The sequence below is a fragment of the Leptonychotes weddellii genome, chromosome 9 (genome assembly GCF_054177405.1).
Source record: "Leptonychotes weddellii isolate Sample4059 chromosome 9, ASM5417740v2, whole genome shotgun sequence".
NCBI classification, from domain to species: domain Eukaryota; kingdom Metazoa; phylum Chordata; class Mammalia; order Carnivora; family Phocidae; genus Leptonychotes; species Leptonychotes weddellii.
Genome location: NC_138377.1, coordinates 9,065,885 through 9,079,201, shown reverse-complemented (window position 1 = coordinate 9,079,201; position 13,317 = coordinate 9,065,885). Strand labels below are relative to the sequence as shown.

At 55.1% G+C, this 13,317-nt stretch overlaps 1 protein-coding gene across 2 annotated transcripts in view; it reads right to left on the bottom strand.

Annotated features, from left to right (window-relative positions):
• Positions 1 to 13,317, bottom strand: part of LOC115937204 (proline-rich membrane anchor 1) — a 58,899-nt gene that overhangs the window by 38,633 nt on the left and 6,949 nt on the right. For both annotated transcript variants that reach the window (XR_014148309.1, XM_081830008.1), the window contains exon 3: positions 12,184 to 12,319. Coding sequence is in view for 1 of the 2 variants with exons in the window: in XM_081830008.1 (XP_081686134.1) it covers positions 12,184 to 12,319 (136 nt within the window). In the remaining variant the exon portion in view is untranslated. The remainder of the gene's footprint in view (positions 1 to 12,183; positions 12,320 to 13,317) is intronic.

The following is a 13,317-nucleotide window of genomic DNA, read 5'->3' as shown; positions in this document are numbered from 1 at the left end:
GTCACGACCCTCCCTGCGCCCCGCTCACAGTGGGCCCATAGGACCCATTCTGCTGCTCCCCATTTTCATTTCCTACCCGCCTTCCCTTTACTCCGCTCCAGCCACACAGGCCTGGCTGCCCCTCAACCACCCGGGCAAGGCCCTGACCCGGGTCCCAGCCTGGCTCTGCTCTCCACCTGGGACAGTCCTGGAACAGGCTCCCAGGTGCCAGCGAGCTCTGCTCCCTCTCGGAGCACGAGCCTTTGATCCAATGCCATCCGCTCTTCAGGCTGTCGCCAGGCCCCGCCCCGACTTGCCCTGGTTCAGCCCCACCTCCCTAGCACCTACGGTACGGCTCACAGGTGTATCCTGCTTACTTCTCCCTGATCTCTCTCCCCGGCCGGGATGTGCGCTCTGCTTTATTTTGTTCCATGGTGTATCCCAAGCTCCCAGAATGTAGGAATGCTCAAGAAATGTTTGAATGTACAAAGGGCCACCTGCCCTGCTATCGCCTTCCCCAGCTTCACTCTCAGAGCCCTGGAAACTCTGCCTCTGACCCTCCATCGGCGCACATGCCTGTGACAACACACACCTCCCCTGGGGGCCCTTGGTTGCTCCCAGCCCCGTGCAGCCGGCTCCCACTCCGGGAGGCCAGTCGTACCGCTCCCCACCTTTCAGGCCCACAGTGAGCTCTGCCTCCTCCTTGCGGACCCCCTCGAGGATACTCATTTATATCCCCACCTGCCTTCCCGCGGTCCCTAGGTGGGAGCCACCTGTCTGTTTCAGCTCTAAGTACTTACCCTCCTTCATTCTCCTCTCTGGGAGGCACAGGTAAGTGGATGAGGAAGGTGGCGAGCAGTGTCTGGTTACTAACTCTGTGAACTCTCCCCTGCCCTCGCTGCTTCCTTCTTCCCAGGTCACCTCTCTGGTTTTCCTCTTTCCCTCTTTGTGGCTGCCCTTTCTCAGGATCCTCTTCCTCCTGAACCTCAGGCTCTGTCCGCCCAGAGCACTCTCTCCCTGGGTGATCTCTGGTGGCTTCGGCATCATTGCTGTCTCTGCCCACCCACCCCCCTGAGGGCCAGCTCAGGCCTCTGCCCTCAACCCCAGACCCACATGTCACTTCCAACACTACGTGACAAAATCTGCATCTTCTGAACCCTTGGAGCCCTCTCCCTCTGTGTCCTGTCTCCACGAGAGCATCTGATCAGACACTGTCATCTGGGAGGCTTCCTTTTCACTCTCTCCCGACAGGAGTTGGTGACTGAGTCCAGAAGGTTCTCTAGCGCGTGGCCCCCTTGCTCACAGCACCGCCTGGCCCAGACCACCATTCTCTCCCCTAGTTCACCACCTTCTCCCTGCTGTTTGCCTTCGGTCTCCTGCCACTTAGCCCCTAAGCAGGGCTGTTGAAGGCAACTTAGCTGGTAGCTCTCCACGCAGACCCTCCGGACGCTCTGCACTGCCTGGAGTTCGAGTCCAGGACTCCTGCATGCTGTGCCTTGCCCCTGCTTCTCTAACTCATCTCTCGTGCCCCGCGCACTTGCAGTCCTGGGATGGACAGACTCTCTGTGGCCTCCAATCCTCCGCCCCTGCCGTACTTTCTTCCAGGAGCATGCCCCTCTTCCCCACTTCCACTCCCAGCCTTCAACTTGGAGAATCATTGCCCCTCAGCTCGCCTCCCCCGCCCCCGCAGGGTACCTGCTCCCGGTCAGACACTTTCCACTCAGCTGGCTGGGGATTCTTGGTGCTCCGTTTAGTCTGCGATTCTTGTATCCTGCCTCCCTGAGCAGTCCACACGCATCCCAAACTCCACATGAAGAAAAGCAGAACCCCGACCTTCCCCCATGAGCCTTCCCTATGGGTTCTCCCTGTCTTACCCACTGGGCTGTCCTCGGTCTCTGACCACAATGGAGAGATCTACACATATCTGCTGAATGAGTAAATGTTTGTGAATGGATTACTGCTCTTTAAATATACAAATCAGGTATCCCAATGATAGGAGAACACTCACGAGTGCTGATGTGCTTTCCTGAGTGGGAAAGAGGGGTGTGGACTCTTAGAAGGTGTAGACCCAACTGGGTCTGACCAGGGGGGAGGTCACCCATGGCGATCCCAGTGGAATAAGGTGACAGCCCATAGCCTGTAGCTGGTGTCCTTCCGGGGCTCACTGGCTCGGCTGCCAACTGTCAAAGCTGTATCTCTGTCTGGGAAAGTGGATCCCCCACTCCCCTTGGGATCAGCTCTTAACTGTGACCCCGGCTCCCTCAGCCCGCAGGTCCGGTCGGTCGCTCTGCGGGGCTGTCCCACACCACTTCCCAGAGCTCCCCAGCAGGACTGAGCTCCCTCCAGCTGTCCATAGGGATGACTGGCTTGACGTCACACCTTGCCCTGTCTCCCACTCCCCTTCCTTATTGGTGTTTTCTGGGATCAACTCCCAAATAGCCACCCGTCCCTGAATTCTTGTCTCAGTATCTATTTCTGGAGCCCAAACTGAGACATGGTCCCAGATGCTCCCCGGCAAATGGCAGGCTCAAAACTGTGAGTCCCCTACCACGCCCCCTTGCCCCTGGAGAGCTTAAATTCTGTCTTCACCGTCAGTCATGCATTTAGTCAAACACTCAACGCGCACCTTCCATGTGTCAGGCTCTGAGCTGTCTCTGGGGACAAAGATGAATCAATAGTCCTAGTCCTCAGGGATCGGATCAGAAACTGAATAGGTCAGACCGGCTGCTTTGTCCTGGGCACAAGGAGGACATCCTATATGAGTTCTGCAATAATATGAAATCGCTAACATCGACAGGTGATCGCCCTGGGCTGGCATTGTTCTAAGCACTGGTATACAACCCCTCTGACCCGCTCAACAGCCCCATGGGGGAGATGAGGTCCACACCAGGCCAGAGTTGCAGGGTGTCAGACCTAGCTCTTGATCCCAGGGCAACAGGTGGGGGCCTTTCAGCCAGGATCGCGCCCCCCCACCCTGCAGGATCCCTTTCCGTCACGGGGTCACCTGCCCTGCTCAGTGGGCTGAGCCTGCACATGGCCTCTGGATTCCTCCCCACAGCCACACTGCGGGAGGAGGCCTCCTCCCCACGAGGAGGAAACTGCGGCTCACACTGCTTCCGAACACCCAGGTTCATGTGAAATGTCCAGAATAGGGACTGTGAGAGGGGCTGTCTTAGGAGGTATGAGGTTCCCTCTTGGGGTGATGAAAATGCTCTGCCATTAGATTCGGGAGTGACAGTTGCACGACACGGTGAATGTACTAAACACAGCACCAAACTGTACACTTACAAATGGTGAGCTTTATACTACACGGACTTAGAGCACCCAGGAAGTGGGCGGGATGTGCGCTGTGGCCAACATGCGTGTTTCCCCGTCTCCACCCCCGTGCTGGGTCCAGACTCCCCCCAGTCCCCAGTGTGACCCTGATCCTGGGGACCTCCCAGCGCCCATGGTGGCACCGAGATGTCACTCACTGGTGTGCAAGTCTTACTGGCCTTTTGGCCCCAAGTGCCTTTGCACACACCTGTTCGTTTTCTGGTGGCACAGACCCCTTCCTGCCCACGCCTCTGGTGACAGCCGAGGGTCTCCGCCTTGGTTTGGGCAAGAATCACCTCCCTCCAGGGTAGGCCAGGGCACTGGTCATTTTTAAAAGTCCCAGGTGATGCCAACACCTCCCAGTAGCCAAAGCTCAGGCATCCAACCAGAGGTGCGGGGCTGTGTATGATTCATCTCTGCAGCCCCCGGAACCTGCCAAGGCACAGCCTCTTGGCACACGTTTGCTCAGTAAATCAACAAATAAAGGTTGGTTGAGCAAATTAGAGTCCACATAAATGTGTCATCTTTTATTTGCTGGATACCAGCAAATAAATGGAAGACAAACAATTCCATTTATTGAATTGGGAGAAGGAAATTCAGTACTTAAAAATAAATAAATAAAATCACTTAAAAGAACGAGCCAGCAGTTGTTAAAGCTCTTCTGGGTATCAGATGCTCAAGTCCAGAGACAAAAATCATGCTCACACACGCGCGCGCTATGCTCAGTTTAGAGTGGAAGTCGAGGCAGAGCCAGCCCATTTTGTGGATGGGAGAGCTGAGGCCAGCTTGGATAAGAGATTTGCTCAAGCCAGGATTATGTGGATGAGAGACCCTGTTTACTGAGAGTGGGAGTGTACCGGGTGCTAGTCAAGGCCCTCACGTTCTGTTTCTACTCTCACCCCCACCTTCGGAGGACAGCCTCATCCTCTCCCTTTGGCAGATGAGCAAACGGAAGCTCAGAGATGTGCAGTGACCAGCACACAGACCCTAAGGGCCAGAGCTAAGCCCAGCCCCCAGGCCCTCTTGCTCGCAGGCCTGCGAGTGGCTCAAAGATGACAGGACGGAGACTCCGTCCCACAAATGATGAATGTCCAGTACCCCAAGGTCCCAAACTACGGTGACAGTGAAGACCAGCTTCACCAACGCAGCCCACAAAGCAAGACATGTGCCAAGCGACACGGTCCCTCATCAGGTCTCACTCTTGGCCAGGACAGCACCTTCATAAGGAGCAGGTCATGCACTTTCATAAGGAGCCTGGCGCCCTGCGGAGAAGGCCGGTCCCAGGGGTCGGCCTCCCCCTCTGCACCCATCTTCAGCTTTAGGGGCCTGTGAGGGCCTCCACCGCTGCTGACCCCAAACTCCTCACAACCCAGAAGAAAATCCGGGTGGCTTCTTTAATGCGATGAAGTGTTGTTAAACCCTGGATTTGTGCTAAAGCCCTAGAGGTTGTGTCCTTAAAATGGCAGCTGTTGAAACGGTGGGACATCTGAGCCTCTGCTAACCCCTTCACGGCGCCATCCGAGTCTGCCTGATAACCCCACTGGTGAGATCACCAACACCCTGAGGACCAAGGAGAGGAGCAGCGTGGGTTCGTCCCGTGGCTTCTCTGCTCCTTGATCCCACAAAACCCAGCGGCATCGCTGCCTCCTGTCCCTTCCCCACAACCACAGCCACCGCTGAGTCCCATCACCCCTGCCCCCAAAACCATCTTAAATCGGACTGGGGCTTGACATCGCCTCCTCTCCCTTGCCCCCACCACCCCCCCCATTCCAGGCCACACCACTGGCCGCCCCCCCCCCACCATCTGTGGCCTGGACCCAAGTGACTGGTCTCTGTAGTGTGTAAATGAAGCCATGCCCCACCTCTGCTCCAAACCGTCCAGAGGATTCTAGGTGCGCGCTTAAGAGAAAACCCAACCCCCTTCCCTAGCCTCCGGGGCCCTGCGTGCTGCCTCCCTCTGGGCCTCGCCTCCTCCTGTCCTCCTTCACCCAGTAGCCAGAGCCACCCTGGCCCTTCACACCCGCCCCAAGCGCCGCTCCGCGTGAGGGACTTGCACTTGCTGTCCCCTCCACTGAGAATGCTCCTCGCCTGGGGTCTTCCTCCCCGCCTGTTTCCCTTCCACCAGCTCTCAGCTGAAACATCACCTCTTGTCCCCAGACCACGCGATCTAAGTGACCACCCAGTGACGCCCTATCAGATCACAGGATTTTAACGACCTTTGTAGGTCGTTTCCCTCTATTTGTGATGTTTTTGGTTTATTTTCTGTCCCAGCGCCCCCTGCCCTGCTGGAGCCTACACACAGTAAAATGTAAACTCCGTCACTGAAGGGGTCCTTCTGTCAAGTTCACCACTGCATTCCCAGAACCTAGCTCAGGGTCTGGCAATAGCAGATAGTCAAAATTATTTGCAAACCACACGGACGAGTGGCTACTGAGGCCCTGCGATATGCCGGGCACGCACCAAGGAACTTTGCTATATCTAGCAAAGGATCCAGGCATTAGCCAATTAATTAATTAATTGCTAAAGATCAAATTTGACACTTAAAAGGGCAGGATGATTGCTATAAAGGAAAAAGAAAGTTCAAAGAGTGTGTGTGTGAAGATGGAGGGTAGCGTGCTTTTAAAATGCAGGCCGATTCTCTGACACTCTATCAAGAGGCGGGAGCTGAGTCCCACTCCCCAAATGTGAGCAGCTTTGGGCCCTTGATTCCAAGGAACAAATGCAGTAGGAGCAATGCTGCATGACCTCCTCAGTCGGGTTCCACCTGCTTCTGGGGCTCGGCGCGCGGCCGCCATGCTGCGAGGAAGCCCGAACCACAGGGAGCCAGCACGTGTGTCTGGTGGACACGGCTGGCTGGAGACCCAACCAACAGTCAGCACCAGCCACCAGACGTGAGCAGGGAAGCCGTCAAGGGCGTCCAGGCCCAGCCAACTGAGTGCAATCTCAGGAAAGGCCTCCAGTGAGAGCCTCCTGGTGGAGCCCCGTCAACCCCCTACCCACGAGAGGAAAGGATAATGCACCTGCTGTTGTTTTCACCACTAATTTTGGGGGCGATTTGTTTCTTAGACAGACAGAACTCCGAATGGTGGGACCCCTGTGGAAGTCAAGGAGGGCTTTCCTGGAGGATATTCGAGCTGAGATCTGCATGAGTTAAGGTCAACTACTTTGAGGGGCAGTCTGGTGCCAGGAAAGACTCATACATGCAAAGTCTCTGAGACAGAAAGGAGCAAGGCCCATTCAAGGACAGGAGGGGGGACCCCTGATGCTAACTGTCCGTAACGGAGGGGAGGAGGCAGGCAAAGGATGCAGCAGGAAGCAGGAATGACCTCCCCTTCTTACCAGCTGTGCAGCCTGGGACAAGTAACTCACCCTCTCTGAGCCCTAGGCTCCTCACAGAAATTGGGGATAATACCACTTACTACAGAGAAGAGTGGTTAAGGATTAAATGAGCTGAGGAAAGAAAAGCTTCCACCGCAGTACCAGGAACTAAATATCATTTTCCTTCCAGTGTTCTGGGTGAGTGAAAAAAAAATTCTAGAACTTCCACAGTCCCATTTGTTTCTCTTTGTTAACACTTGGCCCTTGGCACAAGAGATGGGGAGCCAGGTCACCCCACTCTAGCTCCACCACTGCTGGGCGACCTTTGGGGAGTCACTTAACCTCTCTTCTGGTTTTTCTAAGAATAAAACAAATGCAAAAATAAAACCTCTATCAGACTTGACTCCGTAAAGACAGGCACTATGGAGATGCAGGCTCACGCCTCTGTTCTGCCATAGCTATTTTTGGCCCAATCAGCCTCAAAAGCAGGTCTCACAGAGGGGTGTACGTGCTTTTCCTTGAGGGCTGGTACATGTCTCCTTCCACGGCCTCAGCCGTGTCTGAGTCACACGCGGGGACGAGTGGGCATCGCTGACATTTACCAAGCGAGCCCAGGTCATGAGCTCTGGCGGCTGCCGTGGGCTTTCTGCTCAGGCCCCTTGAGCATGCCTTTGCCTTTGCCAAGATTCACCCCTGCCCACGCCTTCCAGAAATATCTGGACCTGGGGGACCCCGATTAACCGTGAGCCTGGCGAGGGCTGCCCCGAAAGGGACCCCGGGCGGGACTCTGAAAACCTTTTCCTTTCTGCTGAAAACCTAGGAGAGCCGGCACATCCTTAAAGAGCCAACTTCATCCTCAAGTTTCTAACCTGATGCTCCTTTGTCAGCAGACAGGTGCCAGGACCGTGTTTAAGTAACTCCCAACCTGGAGGCCAGTGACCTTTTATTATTACTACTCTGATCATTAATATTTATTAGCTGCCATTTATTGAGTATGACTTGGGCTCTGGGTTCTGCACTGTGTTAACTTTATGGCACTAAACCCCCCAACCACGCACATGCAGCTGGTGTTGTCATTAGCCCCATTTTACAGATGCAGAAACTGAGGTCCCATGCAGTTAAGGATACCTTGCCCAAATCACTTAGCTAATGAGCAAGATTTGGCACCAGGTCTAGAGGGCAGGAGAGCTGGGCTGCCACAGGGCTTTTCAAGCATGTAGTTTCTGCCACGTGCAGCCTATGTCATCTCCAGTCTTCCCAGCAATCCCTTCTCCAGGAGGTACCCCCAGCCCCACTTTACAGATGAGGGAACTGAGGCCCTAAGAGGGAATGTGACATGCCCAGCACGACAGACCTAGCGGTGGAAGGGCCGGATCTGCCTCTAAAGTCCCCTGACCTGACTGTCATTCTCTGGGACACCAGGACAGTCCTGGGCAAAACAGGACACGTTGGTTGCCCTGAGCAGCAGGGTGCTGTTTGGAGGAAGAGGGTGGCCTGCCCGCCCGGCCACGTGGAGAACGCCCAACAATTTCTGGCAGTCACTTCCATGCGAGACCATATAGGTCTGCGGGAAGAAGCACAGAGCTTTCTCTCTTCCCTCCTTCTCCCTCGATCCCAGACCCACACACTGTAGCCCACCACTCCAGCCGACAAACATTCCTTCAGCAGGGAGTCTTCTGCCTGATCCTAACTCTGGGCTTTGCTTCCACCGCTCCCTCTCTTCCACGGCCTGGCCGGCCTCCCTCTGTTCCAGCCCGGCCAACATCTCCTGGAGAATTCTTTCATGCCATCCCAGATCCTCCCTTCCAGCCCCTGCTGGGGAGGCCAAGTCCCTGTGCGCCTCTGGGTGCCACTGGCATGCCCACTGCAGACACTGGGCAAACACTGGCCAGTGAAGGAGAGGCCCTCGTAAGCAGAACGGATGCAAGGCACATCCATGGGACAAATGGGCAAAAGGCTGACACGCGCTCAGAAACAGCGTCTCCCGAAAGATGGCAGGAAAGGACACTCCTTCTGCAAACTGAACTTCGTGAGGGCAGGAGCCGCCCCTCTCTTGCTCACTGCTGACTTCCTAGCCCTTGGCACCATGCCCGGCACCTGCTGAGCTCCATGCACACCTAGGGAACAAAACGACCACAGAGGCTTCACAGCACCGAAGCCCTGTGCCTGCTGGGAGAGGCCGATTCCTTGGGGACTATAGAGCAGGCTGAAGTTGTGGGGTGGCTCTCTCTCTGTCCGACATTTATTGGGCACTACCTGTGTGCAGGGTCTAGGCTGAGCTCAACAAGGATGGAAAGAACATACAAAATATTTTCTCTGCCCTTAGTCTCATCTGCCTCACATGCCCCCAGGTAGGCCATGGCCCCAGGGGGCATCCTCTGTCCCATCCCTGCCCAGTGTCCACGTCCTCATCCTTAGGCTATCGCCCCTCTACCCCTCTACCTGGCTCTTCCCTTGGAAAGCCATCCCCTCCTTTAACCTCCAGCCCTGAGCGCCAATGCCAAGGGTGGTCACGTGGCCCAGGCCCGCTCAATCAGCTCATTCCATCCCATAAGACTGACCACCATTGACCCAAGGACAGACATGTGACCCAAGCTGGTCCACTGAAAGTCAGCCCCAGGACTTTAGTTGAAGGATTCAGGAAGAGAAGCTCCCTTTGTAGGAAGATTACTGACAGTAAGGTTGATGGAATCTGGGAGCCTGGAGTCCTCAGGGACTGGGCCAGCCTCAGAGAAGGGACAACCCAGGGGAAACCAGAAGACAGAAAGACAGAGACAGAAATCCAATACTATCATCATACAAGGTCTGCTGCTGGATATCCTGACACGTGAGCCAAGAAACTAACATCTCTCACCCTAGCTTTAGTATGGCTTCAGCTGCTTCAAGATGCGTCTCTGCTCTGTGTAACTGAAGGAGCCCCGCCACAGAACCAAGCGACATCTGCTCTCCTCAGCCCCAGAAGCCCTCGGGCCCCAAACCCAACATGAGGCCTCTGTCCCCCGACACAGGGCACTCCCTGCCTGCCTCCCCTTCTCTGCGGCTTCCAGCCGGGCTCCAGGCCCTCATGGGTGGTCTGGGGCTTGAAGTCTCTTACGAGTTCCCCACTAGACTCCAGTCTAGCAGCTCATCCCCAGGCCACCACATTGTCAGGAAAATGGATCTTTCTGAAGAGGACAATAGAGAATCATGCCAGTTCCCCAATTCACACCTTTGTGGGCTTGCTGCTCTCCACGGCAGATGCCTAAAGCATGGGGTGCGTGTCCCTGCAGGTAAGTGAGCTGCCTGCAGATGGCACGTGGACCCAGCACGCCAACACATGAAGATGGAACAAGAAACTTCGGCCCCCTCTGGTCCTCTTACAAGCCTTCTGATTTCTTTATAGAGAAAAATCTCTCCATGGTCCTACTAGGGCTCCGACATCTCTCTACCACTTGCTTCTCTCCCTTTTTAACAAAAAGAGGGAAAGCCTTGAGCTCGGCACCTTCCACAACAAGCTAGAACTTTGAACTATTGTTTTGTGCTTGTTGTATTTGTTTTTACGGTCACCTTCTGTGTATGCGAATGATAGTGGTTTTTCACTGACGGTAGTTACATAAAGTTTCCTTTGGAAATTAATTTATATAAACACAAAAGTGAGTCTATTTAAAGAAAAACTAAGGCAAATGACAGGACGTATACGGAGATGGTGAATCACGTTTGGCAAACAATGATTCACAAGATGCAATGTGATCTCCTCAGCCAGGCACACGACACCCTCACGGTGCGCCCCTTGACCACTCTTTCAAACCCACCAAAGGGCTTTTGGCTCCCATGACGAGGCTCACAAAGTCAGACCTCCAAGCCTCTGCCCATGCTGTTCCTTCTGCCCAATGTCCTTCCCTCAGACCCTCCTTCTCAACCTAGAACAATCTTATTTATTCCTGAAGGCCCAGGTGAATGTTGCTGTCTACTGCGGCCCAACTGCTCAAAGATCTCAAGGCCCCCCTGTGCTCTCTTGGGCCACTTTTTAGGGGTTGCTGACACTAAGGCCTTCCCTTTGAGGCTGAGAGACCCCAGAAGACCAGAACAGTCTTTCACCTCTGTGTCTGGCACCGAAGTTCGGTTAGCACGGGGGGGATGTGGACCCATCAGATGCAAGCATATCTGGGGACCACAAAGGCCCAGAGCCCAAACAGCGGGAAGGGAAGGGGGAGGGGAGTGATCTCCAGACGCAGGTGCCCGAGGCTGGGCCCCACAGCACAACTCAGGGATCCCCTCAGGAGAGAGGAGGAGGTGAGCATCCGGGCTACCGGGTCCTGCAGAGGCCTGGAGCAGACAGCCTAGCAGGCCAAGCTTCTCGACTTCAACTTGCATTTGGATCATCTTTGGACTTGTAATGCCAATTCCTAAGCCTCACCCAAACACTGGCTCGGTGGGTTTGAAGTGGGTCCTAACCTACACTTTAAAAGGAATGCCTCGGGGCGTCTGGGTGGCTCAGTTGGTTGAGCAGACAGACTCTTGGTTTCGGCTCAGGTCATGATCTCAGGGTCCTGGGATCAGGCCCCGTGTTGGGCTCCGCACTCAGTGGGGAGTCTGCTTGAGGATTCTCTCTCTCCCTCTGCCCCTCCCTCCACACTCTCTCATGTGTGCGTGCGCTCTCTCTCGCTCAAATAAATTAAAAAGAAACGCCTCAAGTGATGGCAAGGGCCACACTTGGAGAAACACTGGGCCACAGGTGTTGGCACGAATGGAAACAGGTAAGGGCCTAGCAGACAAAATGCAGAAATGCATCTGAACTGCAAAGATCCTCCAGAACATTGCATCACTGCCTGGCCACCGAGAGCCTGAAGACACAGTCTACCGGCGAATGAGCGTTGTCAAGGTTATTTACAATACGCCCCCAAATAATTCAACGGAGATGTGTTTAATGAGGTAGATCCCCGCACGATCACAGGCAGTGTTATAGGCCGACCCTGGAGTGATCCATCCAAAATACAGAATCTCTTGTTAGACACCTTCTCGACTATCGATTGTGAGCAGGAAACTTAACCCCTCTGAGTCAGGATGAGGCCATTCCTGGCTAAAGAAACCCTCCTTTGTTCGAATGACCAGGCAATCAAATTGTTCGTAGATGAAATCCAGGCAAACCAGAGAAAGGGAGGTTTCTAGCAGAACTCGCCGCAAATGGCAGTAAGAGCCTCCACTTTGGTTCGTTACCAATTGCCTCCTCACGCGCGAATTAAAATAGAGAAGTGAAAGCATGTGGACCCGTGGGGTCTTTGAGGCCAGCCCGGTGGCTGCCCCCCTTCCAAGCTCTGGCCTTCAGAACAATCCAGGCCGAGTCACTCATCAAATGGAGATTGACTTTTATCTGATTAACCGGGGGAGAAACATCCTCCTCCATCTCGCAGGAACATTCTGTGGGAAAGGCGTTTTGCAGACTGCAGGGAAAAGTTGGGCCTTGGCTTCCCTCCTGCTTGGGCAGTGGAAAATTACAAAGGAAGCAAGGCTGTCCTCTGCTCTGCTCACGGGTTCTTCCTGGGCCCGGAAAACACAAAGAGAACCCCGGAAACGGAGTGAGCCTTTACTTACCTGGGGCGGAGAGGAGTCGGGGAGGTGGTGGGGGCGGGGGTGGTGGGGGCAGCAAGGGAGGGGGTCGGCACTGGCAGATGTGTTGACAGCTGTCGGTCACCTTGGAGCAGGACTTCTGGGGCTCACCATGCGTCACCTGCAGAAACGGGCAGGTGCCCAAGAGAAGAGCATGAGGCCGCAGGGAGCAGAAACGGGCCCGCCCCACCCACTCCCAGCCAGGCTGGAACTCGGGATCCTCCCCCCAGGCCACCGAGGGAGGAAGGCAGGAGTCGGGGTGGCTCGAAGGGAACAGTGTTGTGGGAGGCCGGCCTGGTGGGTTTAGAGACCAAGGTTTTATTCCCAGCTCTGCCAGGACCAGGCTGTGAGACCGTGGCCCACGACCTGGCTACTGAGAGGGAGACAAAAATTTTACGGTTAACTCTCAGAATTTCCCTAGCGCACAAATGAGGGAAACTGAGGCCCAGGCTGCCCGACGTTCCCACACCCGGGCAGTGACTGGATACCGATTTTACCTCCTCAGTAACCTGAGCCAACCATTCCTGCAGTCTTCCTTGTTACAGCACAAGGCCAAGCCCGCCCCTTCTCTCTGCCCACAGGTCCTGACAGCCTTCCTATGTCCACGCAGGGCCAAGGTGCCCCCCATCTGGAGGGAGGAACCTTACCCAGTCCAGCCATGTGAGCAAAGGCAGCCCGAGTGGTCCTGTGGGAAACACACCGGACCAAACCCTCTGCATCCTCCTAACAATCCCTGGGTCCCTGCCCACAGCTCAGGAGCTCACGTGGCCACATGGCCCTGCTCCAGAGGCCCCTGATGCTGTTTCCAGCCCCACCTCACTCCACGCTCTCAGCTTCTGCTCTGCTCTCAACACCCTTCTTCTAGTCCCTGGACCCTGGCCACCCCCCATCCCCCTTTACGTATGCTGCTCCACTGTCCCAGAATGTTCTCCCACACCTTTCTCTGACTTGATCCATTACTCAGCTTGGCTATCAGCTCCTCAGGGAAGCACCTCTGACCAGGTCAGGTCTCCTTTTATAGGCTCTCCTGGTACCAGGCTACGCTCTGTGGGTCAAAAATCTACATTTGGGTGATTATCTGATTCCTACCTGTCTGCACCATTGGACTAGATGCTCTGT